This window comes from Scatophagus argus, chromosome 17 (genome assembly GCF_020382885.2).
Source record: "Scatophagus argus isolate fScaArg1 chromosome 17, fScaArg1.pri, whole genome shotgun sequence".
Lineage (NCBI taxonomy): Eukaryota > Metazoa > Chordata > Actinopteri > Scatophagidae > Scatophagus > Scatophagus argus.
In genome coordinates this window covers 10,068,753-10,095,427 of record NC_058509.1, presented here as the reverse complement: position 1 = coordinate 10,095,427, position 26,675 = coordinate 10,068,753, and the positions used below count along the sequence as shown (strand labels likewise).

Below are 26,675 nucleotides of genomic sequence, written 5' to 3'. Positions count from 1 at the left end.
ATTGAGCATTTGGTCACAGATAAGACTGACTTTTGCTTCCCATGCCTAGAAGCCTTTCACAGGAATTTTGAGCGATGCAAAATGCACAATGGAGGTACTGGACAAAGAGAAGCCAAGAAATACACTATCTGACACCTCAATAAAACATGACACTGAGAGTCACCTAGTAGGAAAGTCAATAGCAGCTTCAATAAGCGCATACAAATAATAATACCTTCATATGTACACTAAGTGCATGGATTTTATGATTATATGGCACTGATTTCTTTTTTTGTTTTTGTATCACAGGCACTGACAATGTCCTCAGCTAACCCTTAAAATTCTGCATGTGTGCTGCGGTTAGAAATTGATTTGATAGTTTATTTATTTGATCTTTTTTCATATTCCGCTGTTGCAATCCATGTGATGCATGTGTCAAAAAGACAAAAGGAGAATTTAATGATGATCCAAAGTGCACTCTTCCACATAATTAATGCCCAATGGCTGAGGTGCTACAGTTCATGATCTAGCAGGCCTACCAGTACCAATGACATTCACCCTGGTTGATAAGTTAAAAGTTGCGGTATCACAAACCATAACTGTAAAGAGGATACTCATATGTTGATGACAGACGCTATGAGGAGCCATTACAGCCGTCCCCGCCCCAAGTCATGCACCAAAAGCATGCTTGGTGGCAGGTTCACAGCACTACAGTCACATCTGTCAGAGAGGGAGCCTCTGCCCAGGTGTCACAAATGAGGGTTGCCCTAACGACAAGGAGGAAAAACTCAAAGGCGGGACGTCTCCCGACCCAGACCCAACTCTCCGACGCTCTCATAGTCGGGCTCTGCCTTGGCAGCGTCTGACCCTTCTTCCCCCAGCCCAGCCCTGTGGTCATCACCTGAGCTAGTCTTTGGGATGCGGATGGTTTCGTAGCCGGGATCTGTGCTGTCCAAGACGGGGTCCTCACCCGACAGGGGCTCGTCGGGCTGGGTGTAGATATCTCGGACAGTGGCGTACAGGTCACTGGAGGAAGAGGTCGAGACGAGGCCTTTGATCTCTGCGATGCTGCTGTAGTCGTGCTCCTTGTCGTCCTCGTTCACAGCATTGTCACAGTTTGTTTTGTTGACTGTAGAGTACATTGCTGACTGAAGGACAGAGAGGACAGACAAGGTTCATGTGAATTGCTTATTGTGGTTATTATTTCTATAAAAGTGTCATAAGCATAACTACATTTCACAAGAATGTGAACACTGATGCATTTGTGCCAAAAGATCTCTGCTAGGTTTTTCCCTCATGGCAAGCTGTCTGATGTTGTATGGTTGTTTTAGCTGCATTTTTCCTTCTTTTTATCTTTTTGGTATTTGGAGCATTTGGCATTCACAGAGTAAAGTGCTGCTGTTTGGGGACCGAAAACGGCAGGCAGAGGGAGTTTGATGCCCACTTACCTCATTGTCTGACAGAATGTGGTTGTCGAACCCTTGTGCAGGAGACAGAGGGGAGTGTAACTGGAGGAGAAAAAAAACAAAAAGGCAGTTTAGATTTGGCAGAAGGAAAGGACTGAGCGCAGGTTCAGATGTTAAAAACACTCCTAAGGCTCCTGAGTAGATGCTTTACTGTTCTTGAAAGTGGCTTTTGGGAACATTTGCAGGGATGTCACCTTTCTCTCATAATCAAAAGCAGTACAGTGGTAACCTGGTGAAACTTAGTAGTAACATAGCTGTTACAAACAATTTTGCAGGACTGCAATTAAGATATGGCTGCAGTTCTTATCGATATGCATTACTAAAACATGCTGATAAACTATTGACAAGTTCTCAAAAACACCAGCGGAAAATCTCTTTGAGTGTCTTAGGAGAGTGTTCGGTAAGCAATCAATAAGGTGAACCACTAAACTATTCCCAGCAGTGGGAGAGAAACAAGCTCCGCATTTGCCGTTTCTGCTGTTATACATATGAAGCTAATGTTGTATATAACCACCCATTCATTAAGAAAATTATTGAGTGAAAGTCAATAGGCAGTGACAGAGAGTGTGATGTTTTTGCACACAGCCTCTGTCTGCCTTATGATCGATGAGGGAACCATTAATCAAGAAAACACATCTGACAGCGCTGGCAAACACCTCAGGAGTCTAACAAGAAGCTCAATATTGCTGCCAGCGTTGACTAAACAGTTCATTTCTCGTGAAATTTTTAGACACAACATTGCTCTTTGTGTTATTTTTCTGACTGGAGGCAAAGAATAAATTCACATTTACTAAGTCCTTGGTTAGAGGCACCAAGGTTAATGCTGATGCATTTGAAAGAAGGGAAAGCTGTTCACTTGTCGAGGCCCAGTGTTTGGTGCTCCTCAAGGGCACGTCTTCACACAAGCTCCGCTCTTACGTTCTGAATGAAAAACTGTGCACAGGGATCATCCATCAAGCCGCCAGCACCGGCTGCGTGTCGGAGTACCTTCATGCAGGTACATGTTTCTCCAGCATTGTCTCAAAGAGATTAAATCAATGCGATTACTTTATGGATAACGTATGTTTGAAGACATGATTACTTTTATAGATCCGACACGCACACTCCGTAATGCAGCAGATGCCTTTTTCATTTCGCTTTAATTAGCCGGCCAATTAAGCAGAGTGCCCCGGAGAAGACTTCGTATGAAACACATAAAGGTGACTTGACCCAGTTACTGCATTTCTGAGTGTGTCTTACCATATTTGTTCATCTAATTTGCAGCCTCTGCATTATTGGTTGAGATATTACTGCAAATTAAAGTGGAATTTTAATGAAGCTCGTCGCATAATCAGCAATAAACATGATGCATTCGATGTGAGTTTTATAAACTTTATTTTATGCATATCAAAGTAACATTAAGACCTATAACAGTAAGCAAACAGGTGGTGGTGTCGGTGGTGTCGTGTCAGTACACACGGAGGCCTTACATCTGAGAGATTAAGATTTTGGTATGTTACAGTAAGATGTTCGCATGTGTGTATGAGAGATGGGATTATGGGAATATGTTGATGTGTACGCAGGAGATACAATGACGTACAGGACATGCAAGTATGACAGTAAGCTGATTACTCAGAAGACGGACGACTCAGGTGTCAGTGTGTCAGTCGTGCTGACGTGCAGTGTTGACATACGCACATATAAATCAGTATGAATACATCAGCTCAGATTATCTGCATTCCCTGTCTGACTCCAAACAAACTCTAGACATACAAAATATTTAAACCATGTCAACACCAACTCAAATTCTAGCTTATAACGCACACTTTCACACACATATTACATACTTAAATCCTCTGTCTAACAATGGTGATTCCCTTTAGCAGCTCAACAGTGCTGACCAGCAGTTTACTTGTCCCTAGTGTATATCCCAGCAGCCCACCGGCTGGGTCAAATTCATTTCCTGCACCTCACATGAAAAGCCCACAGGCGACACGCAAGCAAATGACTGCAAACAAGTGTTACTGCTGTTTATGACGGTTCAATAACTGCACAACTGCACAGGATCAAATAAACTGTGAATGAAAGGTCACAAAAAACTGTGTGAGCATGTGTGTGTGTGTGTGTGTGTGTGTGAGAGAGAGTTTCTGAGTGCATCTGCAATGAACGTTCAACCACAAACCTGGTATGTGTATGGAAGAATGTGTGCATATGAGATAGCTCACCTCTGTGTGTGTTAGCAGCATTTACAGAGCTGTTACCTGAGGGGATTCGTCTTTTGCATACAGGCACCCCATCGTTTGCACAGATGAGTGTGTGTGTGTGCGTGTGTGTGTGTGTGTGTGTGTGTGTGTGAGAGAGAGAGAGAGAGAGACCGAGACAGAGAGAGAGAGTTTCTCCAGCACGTATCATCCATCATGAAGCCAGACTAACTGTCATAGTGATGGTGGCCAGCTGGCGCTCACTAGGCTCAGACACACACACACACGGCCAACACACACACTTGGTTTGACAAGACAAATCACCGACAGCTCCTGGTCATACACGAGCGTAAACCACAGGGAGCCGGGAACATTCAGGGTTAACCTTAAATCAGCCCATGGGAGTCTATGTTGCAGAATATATGTAAACACACACATGTCGTTGTATCTGCGTATGTGTGTGTGTGTGTGTGTGTGTGTGTGTGTGTGTGTGTGTGTGTGTGTGTGTGTGTCTGTGTAATATGGGGGGATGGAGAGAAATAACAGAATTCATGCTGACTAGACATGTCAACAAGGTACATGGTGGTGTATCTATAAGAGAGTACATTGTGTGTTTGTGTGTGTGTCTGTGTGTGTGTGTGGCTGGATGTGGAGCTCTATTGTATCTCAGTAGATGAAGATTTCATCATGGATATGGGGGTCAGATGAGGCTAGACTCGCCTGCTGTCCAAATGAGTAGCAGTGATTATCTAATTGGCTACCACAGCAGAGACAAAGGAATGGAGGGATGTGACTAGAAGGAGAAAAGAGAACTGAGAGGAGGGGAAGAGATGAGTACCACCAAGGAGATACAGCATATTAAAGGATGCTTCTGGTTTATTATAATGAATCACATTTTCATAGATTTGGCACAATTTCTTTGGTTAAGATAAATAACAGTAAGCGTACGAGCTTAAACCAGTGGTTTAATTTAATGCGAACCAGCAACACCAACATTTGTTGGGTGTAGCTGGGTACAACTACCAGCATGCGGCTAATTGTTAGCTAGCAGAAGCACCAGGATAGCTGCCTAGCTCAGAGCATCACGATGTACTGGAGTTGGCAGTTGTGCACACAGTGCCACTATAACTAACCAACGTTCACAGGAGAGAACTTTCATCAGTAGCAAGTTGGTGCCTCATGTTGACCCACCCTGTTTGCCCTGTTATGCTTACTTAAAGTTCATGGTGTCCTCAAGGCACCATGGACAGCTATATCAATGTCATCTGTATTTAATAGCAATCCATCCAGTGGTTGTTGGGGTACTTTAGTCGGTCAAGCCATGTGGTAAGTTATAATAAGCTGTAATTATCCTTTAAAACAAAGTGTTGCAACAGGAGACAAAGAGAATGAACAGTAGAGAGGAACAGTTGCCTCTTCGTGCAGCTTTGTGACAGAGTGATAATATGATGTTTGCGAGCTCTGAGAGTGTGTCCGTGCACGTGTTTGTTGGTTTGTGTGTGTTAGTGTGTCCTCCAGGTGTGTATCTCCACATGTGGAAGGCAGCATGCTGAGAGCAGCTCTGTTCAGTGCATGACACTGAACTGTTACCTTTCTATTCACCTCTCTCTCCTCCATCTTTCACGCTGCCGTTTCTTCTTCATCATCCTCCCATCTTCCCTTCCTCACTACTACAGATGGCTATATTTGTATGCTACTGGGTTTCTTTTTCCCTGTGTGTCACCGTCTCTCACTCTTCTTGGCTGTCTTTATCTCTTACCCCTTATGCCTCCCGGTCCTCACATCTCTTTTTGAGTCAATCTCCCATCATCTCTCTGCCACTATCTCTGTTTCATCTGTTACTCTCTCTCCAGCTCATCCCACTCCAGCTCCCATTTTCATTCTTCTCCTCTCCCTCCACTGTTACACCATTGCCTCTCGCTCTCTCTCCCCTCCTTGGTCTATCACTCTCCCTAAAGCAGCACTGAGCTGGCAGCTTAGCAGATGATAATTGCAGTGGCGACATATCACCCCTTTTCTTTGTTCTCCTTGGTGTCTTTCTCAAGCCAGCAACACTGGTTCTTTCACACAGTGCTGCAGAGCAGATGCAGCACCTCAGGTTTAAATGGGGATAAACTGTGTTAGTAGGATGAGGTTATTAAGATGAAAGAAAGAATATCACACCACGGTTAAAGGAGTTAAAAAAGATCATGTAATGTTGCTCAGTTTTAAGTTTCGAACCCTCATAATTTAAGATTTTATCGAACTCCAAGAGTGAGCAGAAACTAACTTGAGAGTACTTTTTCATCGTCAAAAAGCTGATTTTCATCATTACCTCAGTTCCATTAAATTAGGTCTGAACCTGCGTTATGGAAATAAAGGCTCACTAAAACCTACAGAAGTCTCTACACACACACACATGCACACACAAATGCTTCTCACCTCTCCGTTGTGAAGCCCAGCCCCCACTAGCCCATTCATCACCACTGGCTGGTTGTCATTTTCATCCAGAACCTTCTCTGGTACCGGCGGAGGTAAGTCCTCCTCTGGTTCCTCCAGAGGCCTGTGGGAGGGAATGCTGGCACTATCGGAACGCCTTTTGGCCTCCATGTCAGCGCTGTGGCGGGTCTTCTTGTTCAGGTCGATGGAGGCGTACTCTGCCCCTGTGCACAGGGGTCCCTGCTCAGGTGTGCAGGGGCTAAGGTGGCCGTTGAGAAGGGCAGGGGGATGATGGGGAAGTTCATCGGGGCTCAGCTGGATGGTACCATTGGGGAGACCGAACTGTGCTGGGGGGTCTTTGAGTTCCTTGACAGTCTCGTACAGGGAGTCTTCAGCACTGACATCACGTGATGTCGCCGCAATCTCCTTGACCATCTGGATATCATATACAAGATTGATTTCTTTAATATGCCTCTCAAGTATCAAAATACATTTGATCCTTCTGTTTTCTCACTATAAACTTAATCAATCAGCTTGTGGAGGAAAAATCTAATTCTTTCTCCCTGTATTTTGACCCTGAGCTCAGTCGAGTGAAATAATCAATCACCAGCTCAGCCAATCAGAGTTTCAATATCCTGTAATAGTCACATTCAAGCTCAGCGCAAGTAAAGACATGATTCTGTCTGACTTCAACACTGACCTCATAGGTGCCGTCCCCCGAGGCTGGAGGTCCCTCCCCAATAAGGGCGTTATTGGGAGGAATGCTGGGAAGCTCTCGGTCCTGAGGACACTTGGAGGACCGGAGCTCTGATTGGCTGGAGAGCATCTCCTCTGACGGCTGGGGACTGGTGTCCTGTGTGTCCGTGAGGACTGGTGGAGTGCAGGGGGAAAAAAAAATAGAGTCAGAGTGAGTAAAAAGCTTCTCAGCTGATGACTTTAACTGTGTTTTTTATGAGAGAAAGATGTATTTTTAGCATTTATTTCAGGTTTTGTAATGAGTCACATTTTCCTTATTCATCACTGCAGAATAGATTCACTGGTATCTACAGTTATCTGTCACTGATATTTACTACCCACCTGGGTTAAAATGACTAAGAACGTTACATAGGTATGATTGTAAAAAACAACAGCTGATGTCTAAAATGAACCAGAGCTGAAAGACATCAAAGACATTGCATAACACCAGCTGCTAAGCAAATGTCATTATCATGAAGCTGAACTACAAAAGCAAAGGACAGCAGAAACATGCTGCACTTTGGCAGCAGTGGCGCTCATATCACAACCACAACAACAACAAACACGTGACCTGTTAAGCTAAAGCTAACTGGCTTACTTGTACCGCTGGTTAGAGGACCATTGTGAGAGCTGCTGACGGCCACATCAGTCGTGGGACTGTCTGCTGATTGGCTGACCGTGTCTCTCTCTGACACCTGCACAACAAAGGATAAGATGTTTGTCACTGCTGGGTTAAGCTCTGAGGTGGCAGCTCAAGATTCAATCTGCACTTGTCAGCTTACACAAGCTGGATGACTTTCACACCTTTGACTGCAATGTGTTTGGAAAATTATTTTTTAGGATCTTCAGGGTTTTGAGGACACCTCTCACATTTGCAGCACTGATTAAATTTTTCTCGCTCCCCTACTCTTTATCTCTGCTTTTCTTAGCTTTTCCAATCGCATTACTGATTACTTCATGCTCATTATCAGTTACACAAGCTTAATTAAATGCAGTGTATTTTTACCCAGCAAGAAAACATATTTAGAGATGCTCACAATTTTCGCAAGTGTAAGAAAGCAAAACTTTTGATTGATGTACGCAGTGAAGACACAGCACTGTTTATTTTTATCTTATAATGTAATCAGGTTTGTCTGTGGCTGAGCTGAACTGACATCGCTCTTATAGTGTCTAAAACCTTGCAAGGACACGTCTTACTTTAGATTTTTATTGTCACTTTGGCTCATTAATAAGAAACACTGAAACCAAGTCAAGAATAACAGCACCGTGCGAATGAGGAAGCTTAAGTCGCAAGCATTAGCGGTATGACATGAATAAAAATGAAAACCATAGCAGATGATACTTTATGGATACCCACAAGGACATTTGCTTCTCTACCACCCTCTCCACAGAACAGCAACCCTGCAGCTGGCAGGGATTCACTCTTCAGCAGAGCAGATTTTTCTAACACTGAGTCTTTACACCTTTACGTCCTCCAGGTGAAGGCTGTGTCCACATTTGCCACATCACATGGCGAAATCAGCAGCCGAATCAGCTCGACGAGTGAGCAAACACTCAAATTGACATTCCCGATAACAGAGTCTAAAAAGAAACTGTACTGACGGACATCACATGTGTCGAGCACCTGCTGCATTGAGCCGTGACTTATCGAAATGTACTTTAAACATAAACTTAAAGTCCCTGTTTCTGTAGGCAAAGATATCACTCCATCACTCGCTACTAACAGGTTTAAAAATGCTCTGAAAATATTATCAAGCAGTGCAAGCCAAGATTCTCTTTGTTCAGGTTTGTTGTTTTCCTTCTGTGTGGGCAAAAGGGTGTCTATTCGAAGTTCTGCAACCCCACCTAGTGGCCAATTACTCTCATAACTACCAGTATTAATGATGTAATCTTTTAACTGTTTTATGACCCGAATATCTCTTGTTATTCTTTTGTTTTACTCCCCTGACCAAGGCAGGAAACAGTCACAAAATGAGGAAAACAAGATTTCTCTCTTAGTCTCAGTGTCATTCAAGTTTCATCTTTTCTCATTTTATTCCACATCCAAATCCTTATCAAAGGTCTCATGGTCGAGTGACTGATAATAATTTCAGAGAGTCAGGAACATGTGGGAAATCGCATTTTCCTTATAACCTACAACTGTGCTTCAGACATTTTATCATCTTCACAAGGATATTTTTTCTGGCTGGATCTCACAAAAACATGAGTCGTGGTGTTTTACTAAGTCTAGCTGCAAAATGAAAATGGGCTAAACATTTTAACAGGGGAAGACAAGGGAGGCAGTTCCTTCACAGTGTTAGGACGCGGCCACAGCGGAGGACAGCCGGACTGATTGCAGATGAACGAGAAGAGACAAACTACTCATCCGCAAAGACAAAGACCCCCGTTGAACCTATCAGGCTGTGACATGGTCCGTCATTTAAATGGGCTCATCTCGAACACGAGCTGACCACCCTGCAATTGCGGGTTACAGTGAAGATATCCATCAAAGGGAAAAAGGCTTTAAGGAATGTGTATGTGCACATGGGAGCATGTAGGCTGACACACAGCCCCAGGGGGAGTGACAGAATAAGAGAGTAAGTGGATGTCACTTAGTATGTGAAAGCCAGGCATTTATCACACTTCAATGTTGCTTGGTTACCGAAGACAGTTACCATCTACACCCATGACACGATGTTCAAGAACACGTAGCGTCATTATGAGTAGTATATATCTTGATCTCTCGTCCCGTGACTCATTGTTTTATTGGATTTAATTTCAATCTGTCTTTTTAATGACTTACGAAAAAAAAAAAAAAAGATTGCATGCTTCAGTATTATAATATCATGACATGTGAATAGCATTTGATGGAATCTCCCACATGTGTTCTCATAGTAGGAGTGACAGCTTCCCCATCAGCGGCTGCTGCCAAATTAGAGACAATCTCTGCAACAACCGGAGGCTGTCAATCAGCTGTGTGTAGTGTTTGTTTCTATGTCTGTGTGATGGAAGCAGGTTAGAAGAAATGTCAGAGGGTGTGTGTTTGTGTGTAAGCGTAATTCAGGCACACAGATAATGTGGAAGCTCCACAGTCTCATTTACGAGTGGTTACGTTGCCTGACTGCAGATATCACACGCTGGGACTAATGGGGACTGTATGTGAGTGTGAGCATGTTTAGATTTAATTTTTTGAGTTTCTTGAAATTCCCAAAATCCCCAGGTGCTCCTGAACCCTACACATGGTTATTTGCATACGTGTGAGAGAGAGGAGGGCGAATGTGCATGTACGTGTATAAAAGAATGAATGCTCACATTCACGTCATTACCAATCTGTCTGACACATCGCGACAATCTGACTCAAAACTCACAGCTGTTCCTCTCCACATCTGATATAACACAGATAACACTTACACACACACACACATATACATCAGAAACAAAGACAGCAAAGGAAGCGAAACTTGAAACCTGATGTAGATATGTCAGTATGCCTTTAAAATGTGTCTCTGCTGTTTGTCAGGCAACGAATGCACCAAGTCAAGAACTGGTCCAACTCATTTCTCCCAAAAAAACCCCATAAACCCTATTGTTTTCACAATCTGGGTTTTGCATAGATTAAACAAAGGAAAAATAGCATGTTAACCAGTGAGCAGGTGCTGATAGGTGGATTTTGTTTCCTTTTTACAGAGACAATTTTAGCTGTTTGACTGGTCCTCAGGCTTTATGCTAAGCTAAGCTAACGGGCAATCTATTGTACTACTACAAGAGAAACGCTCAAGTCTAACTCACGCCATTCATGAGGTTCTCATGGTCTCCTACTGGATGTCCATTGGCTGCCTTCTTCTGCCTGAAACGAGGGAGGGATGGAGAGATGAGAGAATAGAGAGATGGGGGAAAAAAGGTGGATTACAAAACACGGAGGACACCAGACGGTCCCAATGTTGCAATCTGTGGTGTCAGCGTCTTGTGTGAATCTAAAAGGAAAATGAAGCTGCTTCTCTCCTCGGATCAGGTGCAGGCCTCAGCATTATTCATTGTTTTGGCTCTTGACTTCAGTGAAACAATAACTGTGAGGTGCTGGTTTTCAGAGTTGTTTTGGAGACATTTTTCTATTACCTATTAAACAGAATGAGTGCTCTGCAGATTTCAGGCTTATCTTGCTGCTTTCTCAGGGTGACAATAACATCTACAATGTTGGCACTAGCTTGTGCACATTAATGGTTTTATTCATTGCTTGTACTTGACCTTTTAGGTTTTAGTCTCTGACATACTAGCCCATTTTGACAGCACACATACTTACTCATAATTGTTATATCAAAGCTATAATATCCTTGAGGACATTCTGGGACTCAGCAGAACTGTTCTCTGCTGCACCAATTACTATAGTTAAGAATGCCCTCTTAGGTATTTGTGCTATTTGCAACACTACAGTGCAGACCTGGCATTTAGAACAGGAGTAGATTTTGGTTAGATAGTTGGCTGCAGGGCGTGTCATTAAGTAAAACCAGGAAACATGTCAGACTTTCCGGAAATCTTCTGCGGATGTGAGAGTTTTCCAGAACAACAGCAGATACAATCACGTGGATCAGTAGTGTTCATGTAGCCTGTGTGTCTGCATATGTGCGTGTGTGTGTGTGTGTGTGTGAGAGGTGACGCTCACCCCTGGCAGCTGGCACACAGCAGCAGCAGCACAGAGACCAGCAGAAGGACAGTGAGGGTGCTGAGGGTGATGGCCAGGACCAGCTGCCCACTGCCCAGCCACGACGCCACCCCAGTCGCAGCTGCCGCCCCGGACCCGACGACACCCGCCTCCGGCCCCCACCACACTCCACTCAGCACCGGAGCCATGACACATCACACAGGAGAGGACATCGGCGGCACCAGCTGGGGAAACACAATGAAAAAGAAACACATTAAAAATCACTTCTTCAGCTCTTTGCAGAAAACCCACAAACAAAATCATGATTTTCTTGTGAGGTCATTCCTTCTCTGCAAAAGGCACTGACAGCTTTAAGCAACAAATCACGTGGAACACCCACACTTTTTTACCATAAGTGAGATTAAATGTGTAGTGGACAAATCTTTTTCAGCTGGTTGAGGATTAGTATTTCATTCTCTAAGGGACACAACCAACCTGACTGTGCAAACTGCCTTATATGTCAAAAAAAAAAAAAACACACAATAGATTTTTGGTGCAGCTGTTTCACTGCATCATCCACCAATATGTTTAGAAAACAGTAAAGACTGGCGAGATGAACCCTTGACTCTGACCATTGTAGACAATTTGATATCTTTAATCAAACATGTTTTATCATCTGACACCCAGCAACCATACTTTCCTGCAGGTCCTGAAATATCCACAACCTCTTAACCCCTTCATAAACATTAATGAAGGAAAAAAAGGTTTAATAATATTCTCAAATCTTCTGTTAATGAGCTCAACTGCATATTATGCCCAGCAGGTGGCAGCACATGGCAGAGTCTGACTGCAGTGCAGACAGGGAGTCTGCTGCAGTGGCCCTCACACCAGAGCATAAGCAACCTCATCACGTCTCTAACAGCCAAAGTTGGCTTTCACTGAACTGATGGAACCCCTGACGTTATCATGGGTGATTGATGGCGTTGCAGGCGACTCACGGCGGGACAGGGGGTGGCAGGGATGAGCTCGTGTGCTACTGTGAGCGTCAGAAAACTCAGAATAAAACAAATAAATGTAGAGTGGAGGATATGTGTGTGTGAGGACATTTGGCATTGCAGTGTCAGAGAGGCAAAAAGATGATCAAAAAGACAAAGTGATGTGCAGGTTGACTGACAGGGAAAGACAGGGAGTAAAACACACACACACACACACACACACACACACACACACACACAAAACCAGGAGTGTTTTCTCCCAGATTGTGACTTCTTCCCACAACATGACAGCTACAGCAGAAGGATTGGGAGATGGTGATAAAAATGTGTCTCTTCTTCTATGACGTATGCAGGAGCAAAACTCCTGTTTGCAGCAATGTGTATGTGCTCACAGAATGTGTATTTTGTGCCGGTGGTGAACAACTCCATTGTGTATCTGTGCTCGCCTATGCTAATGTGACTGGGGACTGAGGGGGTTGGGGTAGCGCTCCTCCGTCTTCTAGCAGCGCAGAAAGTTTTGCAGGGAATCAAATGGAGGATGCAGAAGCCAATTTTAACTTCTTCTTCAAAAGGACACAGAGAAATTCCTGTTTTTATTGAAACGCCGGGTTGTGTTTTCCCAGATGAAAAATACACCGGGGCTCATGTTGCTATCAGTGTGAGTGGCAGTTGAGAGGCAAACACAACCTTACCTTGACACCTTGGATGATTAGTCAGGTTGGCCTCGCCTGGAAGAGAGCAGATAAAAACGAGAAGGAAGGGGGGATTACTGCTTGGTAAAGTAAAGCACTGAGCTGAATATTATCCCTTGAGGGTGTGTGCGCGTGTGTGTGTGTGTGTGTGTGGATGCATGAACATAGGCTAGGCAAGTGTGTGACTGGGAGAGCAGCGAGGGAGTTGTATGTTTGTGCTTTTTAATACCCATATCAAATACATTTTGGACAACAGGCTGCCTACAACCTACACACACACACACAGGCTGCCTACAACCTACACACACACACACACCTTCATCCATGTGCAGTCTCTGCAATACTCTCTCACACTCAAATGTCCACTTTATTGACCAGTCTGCCCATGTAACTGAGAGGATAATAACCAGGTGACATCACTGTATCACATATCACATGTGTAAGATCACGGATCACAGACACACACACACACACACACACACACACACACACATACAATCCCTAAACTGCTGTGTCTCAGTCTGTGCAAACTTGGTAAGATTTTGACCTTGAATTTCGAATGTTTTTCCTGAAATTTCTTGCAATCAGAGCCTACATGTGGTCGGCCGGGCTTCCACCCTTAACACTGATGAGCCCGATGAATTCCTTCACTGGGTCTCGTCCGAGAGGCTCGTGTCCAGGTGCCACTATCAGCCACTGTGTGCCAGCTCGCATGCGTCTCTGCTGGCACTTAAACCAGAATAATTACCGGCTGCCACAGCACTTTGTCACCATGGCAACAACATCCCCTTCTTCCCATCGGCGCTATTTCTGGTGGCAAAGAGGAAAAAAAAAACTCCACAGAAATGTTTTGAATGCAACTTGTACTGTGTAGGAATATTAAACTGCAGGTTGTGGTGTTGTGTGTGTTATTGCTTTTTAATGTGCATGTTTATGTCTTTACACTGGTTTTTAGATCAGCCTTTGTTGTACCGGATGACAATGAGGGAGATGAAGTCAATTTAAAAGCTGATGGTCTGCTTCTAGACTACTTGGAAGGCTGCAACCACATCTTATGGCCTTCAAGTGGTCATTGGGATGGTTTAGTCATTATGATGTGACCAGAGTTTGGAAATTATGGGGAGATATCATAACAGGTCTCTGTCATGGTGTGGTCGCCGGCATCGGACAGAGGCTAGTTTATGTGAGCTTAGTTTAATTTAATTAAGTTTAGTTTAATGAACTAAACTTAACCTCAAAATTAAATTTCTAATTTGAGCAGGCCCAACAAAATAATAAATGAAAACGTTGAGACTATTTACAAACTAAATAATTTAGATAATCTCTCATTAAATTTCAATGAACCAGTGAAACTACCTTGACATGATTACACTGAAGCTGATCTGATTCTACTCTCCCAGTTTTGTTTCCCATAGATGAACTGAGTTTTGGGTACCAGTATACATGATATAACATTGTATGGTATTCATTAGGATCAATTTTATGTGTTAGCATAATATGAAGTAAAAAGTGAGTGCTGGTTAGTGTTTCTACAGAGGGAACACAACACTGTAGATCACTGGACCAGTTCAATCTAGCAGGTCAGACTGGCGCATTCCTAGATTACTTAACTGTTAGATGCACTGCAAAAATGGTGCTAAATTTATAATGACGTGAAAAAATTAAAAGCAAGCAGCTCTTTGCACAGGTGATGCTGTAACTAGCAGGATAAACCAAATCAGCTGAAAACACTCCAGCACATTCCTGATCCCCTTTTGTTACAGCACTCCCTGTCTCAGACTGTGCTATGCCACCGTTTATGTCACGTCTGCACAATCTCATCTCAAATAAAATGAAGAACCTGTTGGGTACAAACACAGATCCAGCTTTGGATAAAATTGCTGAAATATTTCAATGTTGAGCCATCTATTAAACCATCTATTCTTCCCTCTGAGGACACACTGCACTCCTAGACACTTGACAAACATTTTACATGAAAGCTCTGAAAATCTTTTTCACGGTGGAAAACGCCCCATGGGAAACCAGCATGTGATACACGACACCAAGCCAAGGTCTATAACCGTATTCTGTCATGCTATCATTCTCTTTCTCCCGGCACTTCGATGAAAGAAAACAGAAGCTTTGGAGGAGAGACAATCAGTGTGGCTGTCTTGTGTTTCATGCCATAGAAAATAAATGACTGGAAAAGCCATTTGAAAAGGAATGTGTTCTGGGATAAAAGGCAGAAATCCAATTTCTACCCTTGCACAGCTGTATACACACAAACACCCACACAGACCTGAGACTAACCAAAAGCCACATCAACGCACAACCTTCCATGCAAGAAACTAGAGCCAGGGAGCCAAGGAATCCAATCTGAACCCTGCTGCTCTACAGGCAGACACCCTACCTGACACTGCAGTGAGGCATACCAGCCAGGAAGAGTGTGTGTGTGTGTGTCTGTGAGTTTCATCTGTTGGACAAGATGTTGGACGGCAGCAGAAGAGGGAGAAATACAGAATTAGAAATACAGCTTTTGTGGCTGTGTGACGCCTCCCTCTGCAGGGTCCTCTGGGTGCACACAGACGGCGAAGGTTTACAGCTGGATGGCTGATGAGAAATGAGCCCCAGGAAGCTTCTCAGAGGAGAGCCAGAGGCATTTCCACAATAATAAATAATCCAGTTTTTAGGGGAGCAAGAGCCTCAACTTTCTTTAAGTAGTCATGCTAGTGAGGCAAAGAAGCATTACTACAATTATAAAAAGGAGTTAGGAGAGAAGAAAGTAATAACTGGAGTTCAGTGGAAACAATGAGGTTTTTTTTGTGCTACGCTTGCAGACAATCTTTTTTGTGCAGTGTTTTGGGAAATAGATATATATACAAATATAAACACACACGATGCACATTAAGCAGTACACACATGCTACCACAGACACTACACTTTCTGCAGTTCTGCAGGGAGTAAACACAACCCAAAGCCCTTATGCTCACTAACAACAACACACGAGCATCTCTCTGTACTGTTGTGTACCCCGAGTACCAAATAAAATCACATTTAAAGAAGAAAAATAACTTTTATACATCAGAGCCTCCTCAAACAACCTCCATCTGCCACTGTCATCTCCACGCCACCCCGCCCCCCACCAGCAGCATGCAGCATTGTGCCCCAGCGTTGTTGGCCGGCTAGTGGTTGTCACAGCACGTTTGTTGACATTATAATATCACCACGGTGATGTGAGCATGGCTGAGGTTAATCACTGACAAAGAATACATAGAGTATGCACAGAAGTTACAAGCAGAAAAAAACATTTGCTCAAATAGCTAAGGGATTTTAAACTGGTAATTACAGAAACAGTAAAACAATGAACACAGACGCACCACATAACATAACAACCCACTGACCATCTTGTGTCCTGACCGGAGGGCCATTTGGATGGTGGGGAAGGGAGATGTGGGGGAGGGGAGACGACGGATAGAGGACTGCTGCCAAGGGAGGAGAGAAGGGAAGATTAAAAGAGAAAGGGGGGTGTGGGGGTCATCAAGATTCACAGATGATGCAACCGAAAGAAAAGGCAACACTTGGAAGAAATGCTTAAAAAAATACAGAAAGAAGTGAGAAAGGAAACACAGGGAAAGGTGTCTGCATGCGCTGTGTGTGCATAGCCATAGAGGCACAGATACAAACACATACACCCATCCCAGGGGAAGGTTGATGAAATACAACTCCCCACAGGCTGCAATGCAAGAGGGACCCTGCCCTGGCTGAGACAATGCAATTAAGTACACAGACACAAACACACAGAAAGAAACTAGTGAATCTAACTTACTAACTAATGCCTGTGTACGTGTGTGTTTGCAAGATTGTGCGAGGATGAAAACAGGTGCTTTTGATCAAGGGACATAATTCATGTTGCCATGGCGACTCTGCCCATCCTCAGGGTGAATGGTTTTAACGTAAGAAATTGATCCATCCTACCTAAATGGGGAAATTGAAACTGCATAATTTAGCAAGGCTTCCTCGTTTCTTTCCCTCTCCCTCTCTCATATTTCAAATATACATGTTATGTGTTCATCCATACGCAGGACTGAGCTCCTCTTGCCTGCAAGACACAGCAGCATTGTGTGCTAGTGGCAGCGTTTATATCGATCTCCTGCTGGGGACACATAAACGAAATATGAAGCGTTTTCGACCGAGCAGATAAACAGTTCACTCCCTGAACATTCAAAGAGATACGACAGCCGAGCATCTTATCTTTCACTCTGCAAAGTACACTGAACATTTGCACACATGCAAGCTTCTTTTTTTTTTTTTAAACAAAAGACTGTCTACATCTTAACTATGCCCTCCAGTATTTGCACTGGTCTACTTCAAGATAACATTTTACAGGTTCTCGTGGTTAACAGGAAAATCTGGTTTCAAGAATTCAACCTCACCTTTACTCCTCTTGAATGTCTACCAGCTGGAAGGCCACAGAAGCAGCAAGATGTGTCTTACGTCCTCACCATAAATACAACCACGTCCCTTCTCTCCCTGAGCTTTTTCTATGTCCTGTCAGGACCCATTACAGTCCACAGAGGCTCTGTATATGTGTAGGCTTTGTGTAAACATGTGTGTGTGCCTGTAACATCAGCCTCTAGTTAATATCACACAGCCCCGTGGGAAAGAAACATTTCCTGTCTTCCTCTCCATCTGTTTTTGAGGACACTGATGACCATGAAGCCTTCGAAAGGCCTGCAGACGTTCTTGCGCACAGAAACTCCAGTGAAACAGAATCTATAATATTTTAACTGTATGAACACAAAGCTGCAACTCAGTTGATGCTGGAGCTCGTCTCATGTTTTAGTTATCAGACTACTGGGCGTAAAACATTAAGCTCTGAAATTCTGGTTGTTTTTGTGACAAATAAAGGACAGTATTTGGAATATAAATTGCACTTGTTCAGCTGCTTGCATTGCTGGTTGGCTTTTACCCTTCTTTCTCCTCCTTTATTTATCATATTATCTTGTTTCTTTGCCAATTTTTTGACCAAGACCGTTGCTGTTTATTAAAAACATTTTAACTGAGCCCAACAGTGTGTGTCTGTGTCACACACTCTACAGAAATAATGCACGTCCTCTTACAGCCTTTCAATTTCAGTTCCACTTTTCTCCTTCCCTCCTTTCTTTGGTCCTCATGATAAACAGATTTTCTCAGGCTCGCCTCATTGTGTCTCTCTTATGTACACATGAGAAGTCTTTCGATTTCAATTCTAGCGCTCACACTGTCTTCAGCTCCTCGAAAAGGGGAAGCGTACAGAACTGACTGCTGCTAAGCACCTCACCCATCAGTACAGACAGGCTGTCTGCAACTCCCAAAATGATGACAAGCAAGAACCTCCTCAGCACAAATTTAATGCTCATGTTCTTGCCACACTGCTTCGCGAGCAAACATCGTTTCAACTGAAATTCACAGAACTGTGCTAAACTCCACATGAGAGCACATGAGCTGTTTTTTCTTTTATTCCCCCCCTTTCTCCATGTCCTGATGAAGCACTGCTATTCCCCTCGCTGCGGCAGAAAAAAAATGTCATCTCAAATTGATTAGCTTGGTGACAGAGCTGCCACTCAGCTAATAACAAAAGGCTAAAACAAAACAAACAAACAAACAAAAAAAATACTTCAGTAATTGTGCAGTGGAGCAATTTTCTGTGATTAAACAAACCAGTCAGGCGTGTCATCCAAATATGTAAATGAGATCGCGCAGCGTGAAAAAAAGAGACGGATTGTTGTAATGATTTCAGGGACTGTCACTCACTTTGTAAGTGACCTCCTCTGCAAACACTAATGGAGGGTGGGGGGTCAGAGGGGGATGCTGAACTGTTGAACTCTGGGAATTTGAGGATGAAGAGCAAGGACAGGGCAGCAAAGCAAATTCCTAACAAAAGGGTGTCCATGTGTGAGTGTGTGAGAGAGTGTGTGCGTGTGTGTGTGCATGCGTGTGTCTTGTCCGTGTGTCACTGTGACTCCTGTTCTCCAGCTAAACTAACTCAACTCGAAACCCAGACCTTTAACTGTGCTCATACAAACCGAGGACACACACGCACACACACACACACACACAGGACACCTTCGATTAGGAAGCATTAAATGTATTCCTCGCTGAATGACTGTGTGCATTAAACTTCTCTGTCGCTGTCACCTTGAGATGAAGATTAGCATTAGAGTGAATGAGGAGCAGATACAACCACATCATTATTCAGTGGCACTGGCCTTTATGTGTTGAATCGCCGCCAAGATAAAGGGATTATCAGGGTGGATGGAATAGGATGAAGGATGTATGCATGCATGTGTGTGTGTGTGTGTGTGTGTGTGTGTGTGTGAGAGAGAGAGAGAGAGAGAGAGAGAGAGATGTGTGAGGTAATTCATTCTTAATGCTGCTAATGAGATGCAACAGATGCTTACAGACGCATGTTCCCATTCTCGCTCTTGCAAATATGCATGAACAACACATACACACACACACACACACACACACACACTTTGCTTATCAAAGACGCATTAACAAGCCCTGATATCATTCTTTCTTCTTCCAGGACTTCCAGACACACCCCAAAGCTGTGGAGGCTGCACACCATCCCTGCTGCTCTGAAAAAACGCCGCAAGGCAGCACTTCATTTATCTCCCCCTGTGACACCAGCCTTTTGGACAAAAGGCACAGGCCAATAGGGGAAATTTATAGGAGGTGTGTATCTGTGTGTGTGTGTCCATGTGAGAGAGAGCTGATGAGCAACTGAAATGGAAATGTGATCCGTCTTTACAAGGCTCTAACCACAGCAGGGGTGGGTTTATTAGACTACCCAGACGGGGCGAATGGCAGGGGGTCGGACCCTTTCAACCCTCTGCAGCTTTGGACGGTCACACATTGTTGATGTGCTTGAGAGGGAACACGGGTCTGGTGTGCTAATGGGAGTGCGGCTGTGCATATTTGAGGAGAGGTTAAGGGCCAGAGAGGAGGGAGGAGGGAGGATGGTAAAGAGTTAGGGATGAAAAAGTGAAGGAGTGAAGGGAGGCTGAGGCACGCTGATGCAGCTTGTGACCTTTCGGCGTGAGACATTTTTTAGACGTACTTCAGAGTACTTGCAGGGATCGTTTAATATCACACCACGCACACACTCAGCCCTCTTCCTCCCTGTCTGGCTCAGGCGATGCACCTCTCCCTTGTCCTCTGCCTCACATAAACCACCAGTTCTTTAACTGTCTTACCTGCTCTGCTCTTTCTACAGTTTGTCTCTCTGTTCTCATCGTCTCTCCCTCTCTTTGTCCAGGTCCAAACACGTTGGTCTGTTTTCCCTCCATCTCTCTTGCTTCATCTTTCGCCCTTAACCTCTCCTCTCACCTCTCCCTCCGTCGCTCCAGAGCCATGTCCCTCTGCAGACCATAGCATATTCAACACGTCTGCTAGCCCATAAAGATATGGTAAAATATGGAAGCCTGCAGGGACTCAAAGGGCATATCTACAATCGGAAACAGCAGCTGGGGGATGGGGTGGATGGCTGTGGTGTCCGTGGGGAGGAGGGGAGTTGAAGTCAAACATACATGGCAATCCTCAGACAGCAATCTTCAGGTTTCTGGTTAAATCCGTACGCCTGAGCAACTCTGGAAGATTGTACGAGGTAGAGAAGGTTCTGCTGCCACCTTTTTCGCAATTCCATTTGATTTCTCATTTCACAAGCCAAAAGCTTATTCCATATTTCATGGAGGTAAGTAGGAGAGGTGTTCACTGATGAAGAGGCACCTCAGGTCTGACAAGGGGAATCAAAACCAGCGAGAGAATGTGCACAAATTTTTGTTTTTGTTCCTTTTTATGCAAAGAATTAGAAGAGAAGATTGACATCACTCTCATGTTTGTATGTTAAATATGATGCTAGAGCCAGCAGCTGGTTGGCTTAGTTTAGAGAGCCAGCTTAGCAGTCTCCTCTTGTTTTCAGACTTTGCGCTAAGCTAAGCTACACTACGCTAAGCTAAGCTACGCTAAGCTAACCGCCTGCTGGTGGTACATCAATCTTCTCATTTGACTCTCAGCGAGAAGACAAATTTTGCAAATTTCTCAAAATGTCAAACTTCATTAAACTAACAGTCAAAGCAGTCTGACCCACTATTAACCAAGACTATCACCTGTTGTTCAACACCACAGGTGTCTCTTCACAACCACAAAGCCTGCAAAATCACACTGATGAACCTCCTTTATCCACAAACTATGCTCTATATTCAACAACTGCACGAACTAGAGGGCCAAACTGTGTATAATAAACATATAACACGATAGAATATTTATTTACAAAGCGGTGGTGGCTGCCACAGCCCTTCACAAGTCAGTTAATGGGGGCAGCTCAGTGTGTCCCGAAGGAGAGCTGAAAACCAAATGAACCAACTGAATGTGCATCAGAGCAGCAAACAGAATGTCTGCTGGTGGCGGAAAATCTGCTGTCAGTCACACACACACACACGTACACAATTATTTACACACATGCACACACGGGCACACTTGGGAATTTAGACACAAAAATAGAGCATGAAGGAGACACACATGCACACTCACACACAGATGAACCAATTAGCAGGCGACAGACATCAGCGTGACAGAGAGAGAGAGAGAGAGAGAGAGATGGAGGGAGAAGGAAGGAGTGAGCGAAGTGAAAGAATACATTAAAGCAGTCAGTGTGCCGGCAGCAGCCTGAGAGGGAAGATGCAACTGAGACACCTTCACACTCTGACACTTTCAAGGCATCTGAGGTGGCCAGAGGCAAATCCGTCCTGCCACAGTGGGTGGATAATGTGGCAAGATGTGTGGAGAGAGCAGGACGGGCAGGGGTGACACTCACTTGTATTATTCACAGAGTGACACGGAGGGGGAAAAGTAAGTGGAGTACTGACCCTGACTTTCATAAAATGGATAGTCCTGAGTACAGACAAGTGACAATTCAAAGTTAAACCCATCCAAGTCTTAGAAATATGTTGAGTCAAAAAGTTTCAGAACAGTTTCTGTGTTCTTTGGTATAAATGCCAACAGTCTCTGGACCTTTTGATAATTTATTCAGGATTTAAGTCATTTTTCAAGCAAAAAATGTCAAAAATATTCTCCACTAAATAATGACTCAAGAAAATAATTAGCAGTTTAGTCTACATCACAATCTACACCACCACCACGAGTAGTGGTTTTGTTCAGGCTACACTGGGTGCCAGCAAAGGTGGCCATGTTTACTGATGTGCTGTCTTAACCCTGACCCACTTGTATACTGTTTGTGTGTACAGTCTGCACATACAGAAGCTGACATATATGGGCAAGTGAGGAAATCTATGCCTTTTAACTGTTTGGGTGTGTAAAACATGATTTTTGGCACCTGTAAATGTAACTGAATCTGGCACCGTCAGGTCACTTAAACAAAACATTTAAGTGACCTGACAAAGCACACACGCACACACACACACACACACACCTGAACTCCAACCATATACACACTCTTCTGAAGTGCTTCTTGATATCGAGAGCCATTACATTGCAGCATTTGTAAATTACCTCTCTGTGCTCGTGACCACACACTCATATTTGGCCATTAGCAATGCCCTGGATGCTTAACACACTCTACACAACACACACACTCCACTCAGCTCTGACCCACAGAGTGCTGCTGATGGTGATTCCTCATGCTGATTTCACCCTGGGAGAAGTGTGTAAAGCAACTTATGACATCATATCATGGTGATAATGACTTGACTTTATGGTTTGGTTACTTAAGAACTTTGTCTATCAGTATCACATCAGTTACTGTGAATCAGGCAATCAGAGCAGACAGGATGTTGCAGGATGCTGAGTGAAATAAACCACCACTTAATCTTTCGTAGATGTCATCCTCACTATCAGCTGCTCCTCCAGTCTGTCTCTGCTGTTTATTATGCAACAAAATCTAAATATAATAAAAAACTAAACTTTGAAAAAACCCAGGTCAACTTTACGTGATTGTTGCTTCTGAAGATTAAGGGGAAATTAACCAGTTAACCATCAGTGACACAGCAAAGAGCATGAAATCATGTCTTGAAGGAGGAATTAAAAGTGCTAACAGAGCCAGAGAGGAGATTGCAGATTTTGCAATAAGCTGCTTGGGCACAAAAATGACATCTGCAATCCTCTCATTTCCCACGACAAATACGTTGTGCAAGATTTTCCTAGAAATGCACAACTGGAATCATTAAATTGAAGAGAGACTTACGATGCGTTTGGGGTGCACAGCGGATGTACAAATGAGCACTGCATTCCCGCTTGCAACTCCAACAGCAGTCCACTCAAGGTTAAAGAGTCTATCAGGATGTTTGTTTGTGTTTGTGAGGGAGTGAAGTTTGGCCAGGGGTGAGCTCTGGTGTGAGGACAGCTGCCAATTGTATTCCAGTGAGAAGTCTAAAAATATCCTAAACACACATACACACACACGTACCTTCTCGGGCAAATAAGTCAGGGAACTGGGGATAGAGAGCAGGATTCCCGTGAGGAATCAGTGGAATGTAAACAGGCCACCCCCCTCCACACACACACACACACACACACACACACACACAGTTACTTTCAGAGTAATTAATCAGAGGCCATGAGACGATGGCCTCATCCGGAAAAGACGCCCCAGAGAACAGTTTGTTGGGACTGTCCCCTTGTCATCCTCGCACCGTCCTCCAAAACTCCCCGTGAGAAACTAAAGGAATATGACTCCATACTGGGAAAAGAGTCAAATAAACTTCCTGTGTACAAAATCTTGCAGGATTATGGGTAAAATGATCAGCTGCATTGTTTTTATTATCCCTGTCACACACACACACAAACAATACTTCCTTCTAATCCTGTGCGTAGCTCAGATGAGGGACATCAGTTCTTCTTCTGGTAATAAAACCCTCTGGGTCACAGACAGTTGCTACAATGCCGAGTGTGTGTGTGTGCTCTGTGGCAGTTCACATTCCCAAGATGCATTTCAGCTGCTATAATCGATTACACTCGTAGGACGGCTAAACTGCAGGAGCAGTGTGGTGGTCAGTGACGTGACTCTCAGGCACTGTGCTTTTAATAATGCACACAGAGTTGCCAAACCCCTGCTGTCTTTTACACTTTCCCAGCCGTACGATGACATTGTTGTGTTATTAGGCCTATGGCCCACATAACCAGCTGCTCTAGAAATTACTTTCTGGGTCGTGGGGGGATTACAGTAGGGCTAACGCCTCGGCGCACAGTCCTGGGGGCCACAAATGGGTCAAACACTGCTTCAACTCAAAAGCAGCACAAACAATGAAACACCCAGCGGTAACCTTGAAAGTTCATCCCTTAGAGATCAGAAATTCACAGGGGGGGTTTGCTCTTAATTAGTAGGAACAAGTCTAGACAAGCGAAAGTAAATAGACGCTAATTTCCTCTGTTTTGGCTCCTCCTGGCCTTGTCTCGTGGTTACTTTTGCCTCTTAGCTTAGCAGAGGTAGCTTTCCTCCTGCTTGTGGCTGCCACAGCTATTGTTCCTCTGACAGGCCACAAATAAACAGCTGGTGGCGCCCCATGTTTCTGTGGTCACACTAAGCCACAACTGTTGCATATAAAGCTCCCAAGGAGTTGTCTGCTTTTGAAGGGCTGAATTTTCCCATTGTTTCAAGTTGGAGAGAGACTGCGTCATTTCAGCTTTCAAGTCCTTTTATAGTGTGTTTTGTCTGCAAAATCGGCTGACAGATTTGTTTGGAAAAACCTCAGTGGTGAATGAAAAGAAATGCATCAGAGGAAATATAAAAGCCATGAGAGATCACACTATTTTTTAACAGCTAGCAGGAAAAGTAAAATGTATTTTCAACCTTTAATAGTGAATTTCCTCTCAGTGACTCAGGGATCTAAAACCCAAGAACACTTCAAGATCTGAGGAAAAAAAGAGACTAACAACGGAAACCTGCTGTGACTGAAAGTTTCACTTCATCATTACTCATAACCTTTCTTACCAATTGTGTATAAATCACTACTTAGCTTTAAAAGCTCTCTTCCCATTGATCTCCTTACTTCATTAATTAAAAGGAGAGAAGAAAGACAGTCAGCAACTCACACTGTATGAAGTTATACTGGCCTCATATTTCACTGTGTGGTCATTATGGCCCATTAAGTTCTCCAGACTGCAACAGGAAAAGAAAAAAACTGTCAAGCTGAGAGGCCTTTCATGTGCAGATCCATGTAGGTAAAAAAAGTTATGGCAGATGTTTGGAGTCGGTCCAAATAGGCCCCACCTCATCCTCTGAGATTTCTACAGGAAATGAAAGAGATATAGAGGAAGGGAAGTATAAGAAGACATGAACTGACTGCTGAAGCACGACCTACTCAGTCTGGTCCCCTGAGTAAAGCGCATAATCTCACCCTCTTTGGGAGGCAAATAAAGCCCTTGTAATAGAAAGTTATTGACTTCAGATCTCTGGCTGATGTTTTACAAACGTACACAGTAGTGACTGAATAATTAGGCGCTTGTCATTCAACTCAGACTAATTCTTCTGAATAATTAATCTGCATGTGGAGCTGCTGATCCATATGATGGTTCAATAATGAGCTCCAGGGCCTGATCTTGGGATTTGTTGAGTGGAGCATCACACAGCCTCTGAGCGGACATAGATTTTGTTGGCTGCAATGTTAAAAGCAACAAGCAAAGATAGGATGTGCTAAAAGGTGTGATATGTGACATATGTTACAACCTGGACTCAAACCGGCCACACACATGGTGTTCATTAGTGCGCTCACCCATACGGAGGAACTGCTGATGAAGCAGCCAGATTTATAGTCCTCCAGTATTTGAACGCAGCTTTGTGGTCCTAAAGTGAGATTGACAGAAACGTCCACAGACAGAAAACCAACCACCAACATGTTTGCTGTCAAAGTCTGTTTTCATGGCGTACAAGATGGAGTGACAAGACTTACTGGAAGAGAGCTGGTGTTTTCAGGTGTTTTCTAACTGATGAACAGACCAAACAATGAATTGTTTGACTGAGGAAAAGAACTTGGCAGATTACCCAGTAATGAAAACATTTTCGTTTTCCCATGACTCTTGATGGGATACACGACATACTTATCGAAAAAATGTGGAATAAATTATGGATTACTTTTTTAGTCTTTATCAAATACAATGCAAACCAGCCATGTAAAGATTTGATGAAAACAGCCTCATGTTCAGTATCACTGTGGACCACCGATCAACTGTCAGAAGAAATATGGTAACTGAAGTCACTTTTGGTTGAACATCTGTCACTATGTTTGACCCTACGTATATTATTAACCAATTAATTAAAATAAAAAAGAACAACAATAATATTTTAATAAATAATTAATTTAGTCACAGCCCTAAAAACAACAGAGCAGTCTGCTCAAATCCACTGCACAGTCAAAGTTTTAGGTACCAAAGTGAATCGATGACTGGACTCCAAGCAGCTGTTTAATATGCAAGATACTGAAGCTCTCCGACTGTCCTCGTGTCAATGAATTCTGAATTGTGTGTCTATATTATAGTGACTATATTATAGTCTGTGCTAAAAGTGTGTGTGTTGTATGACAAACACCCTGCGGATCAGGAAAAGCTTGTTAAAA

General features: G+C 43.7%; 1 protein-coding gene across 4 annotated transcripts in view; it reads right to left on the bottom strand.

Annotated features, from left to right (window-relative positions):
• Positions 1 to 414: 414 nt before the first annotated feature.
• The window catches only part of pag1 (phosphoprotein membrane anchor with glycosphingolipid microdomains 1), a 42,232-nt gene continuing 15,971 nt past the window's right edge, over positions 415 to 26,675 (bottom strand). For 2 of the 4 annotated variants that reach the window (XM_046417705.1, XM_046417704.1), the window contains 8 exons: positions 13,084 to 13,119; positions 11,418 to 11,641; positions 10,547 to 10,604; positions 7,377 to 7,473; positions 6,744 to 6,913; positions 6,047 to 6,478; positions 1,428 to 1,487; positions 415 to 1,127 (listed from right to left, as the gene is read on the bottom strand). In XM_046417705.1, coding sequence (XP_046273661.1) covers positions 768 to 1,127; positions 1,428 to 1,487; positions 6,047 to 6,478; positions 6,744 to 6,913; positions 7,377 to 7,473; positions 10,547 to 10,604; positions 11,418 to 11,605 — 1,365 coding nt within the window. In that variant the 5' untranslated portion in view covers positions 11,606 to 11,641; positions 13,084 to 13,119 and the 3' untranslated portion in view covers positions 415 to 767. Of the gene's footprint in view, positions 1,128 to 1,427; positions 1,488 to 6,046; positions 6,479 to 6,743; positions 6,914 to 7,376; positions 7,474 to 10,546; positions 10,605 to 11,417; positions 11,642 to 13,083; positions 13,120 to 25,155; positions 25,223 to 26,675 lie in introns of all 4 variants that reach the window. The other 2 variants (XM_046417706.1, XM_046417707.1) reach the window with 2 other exon arrangements.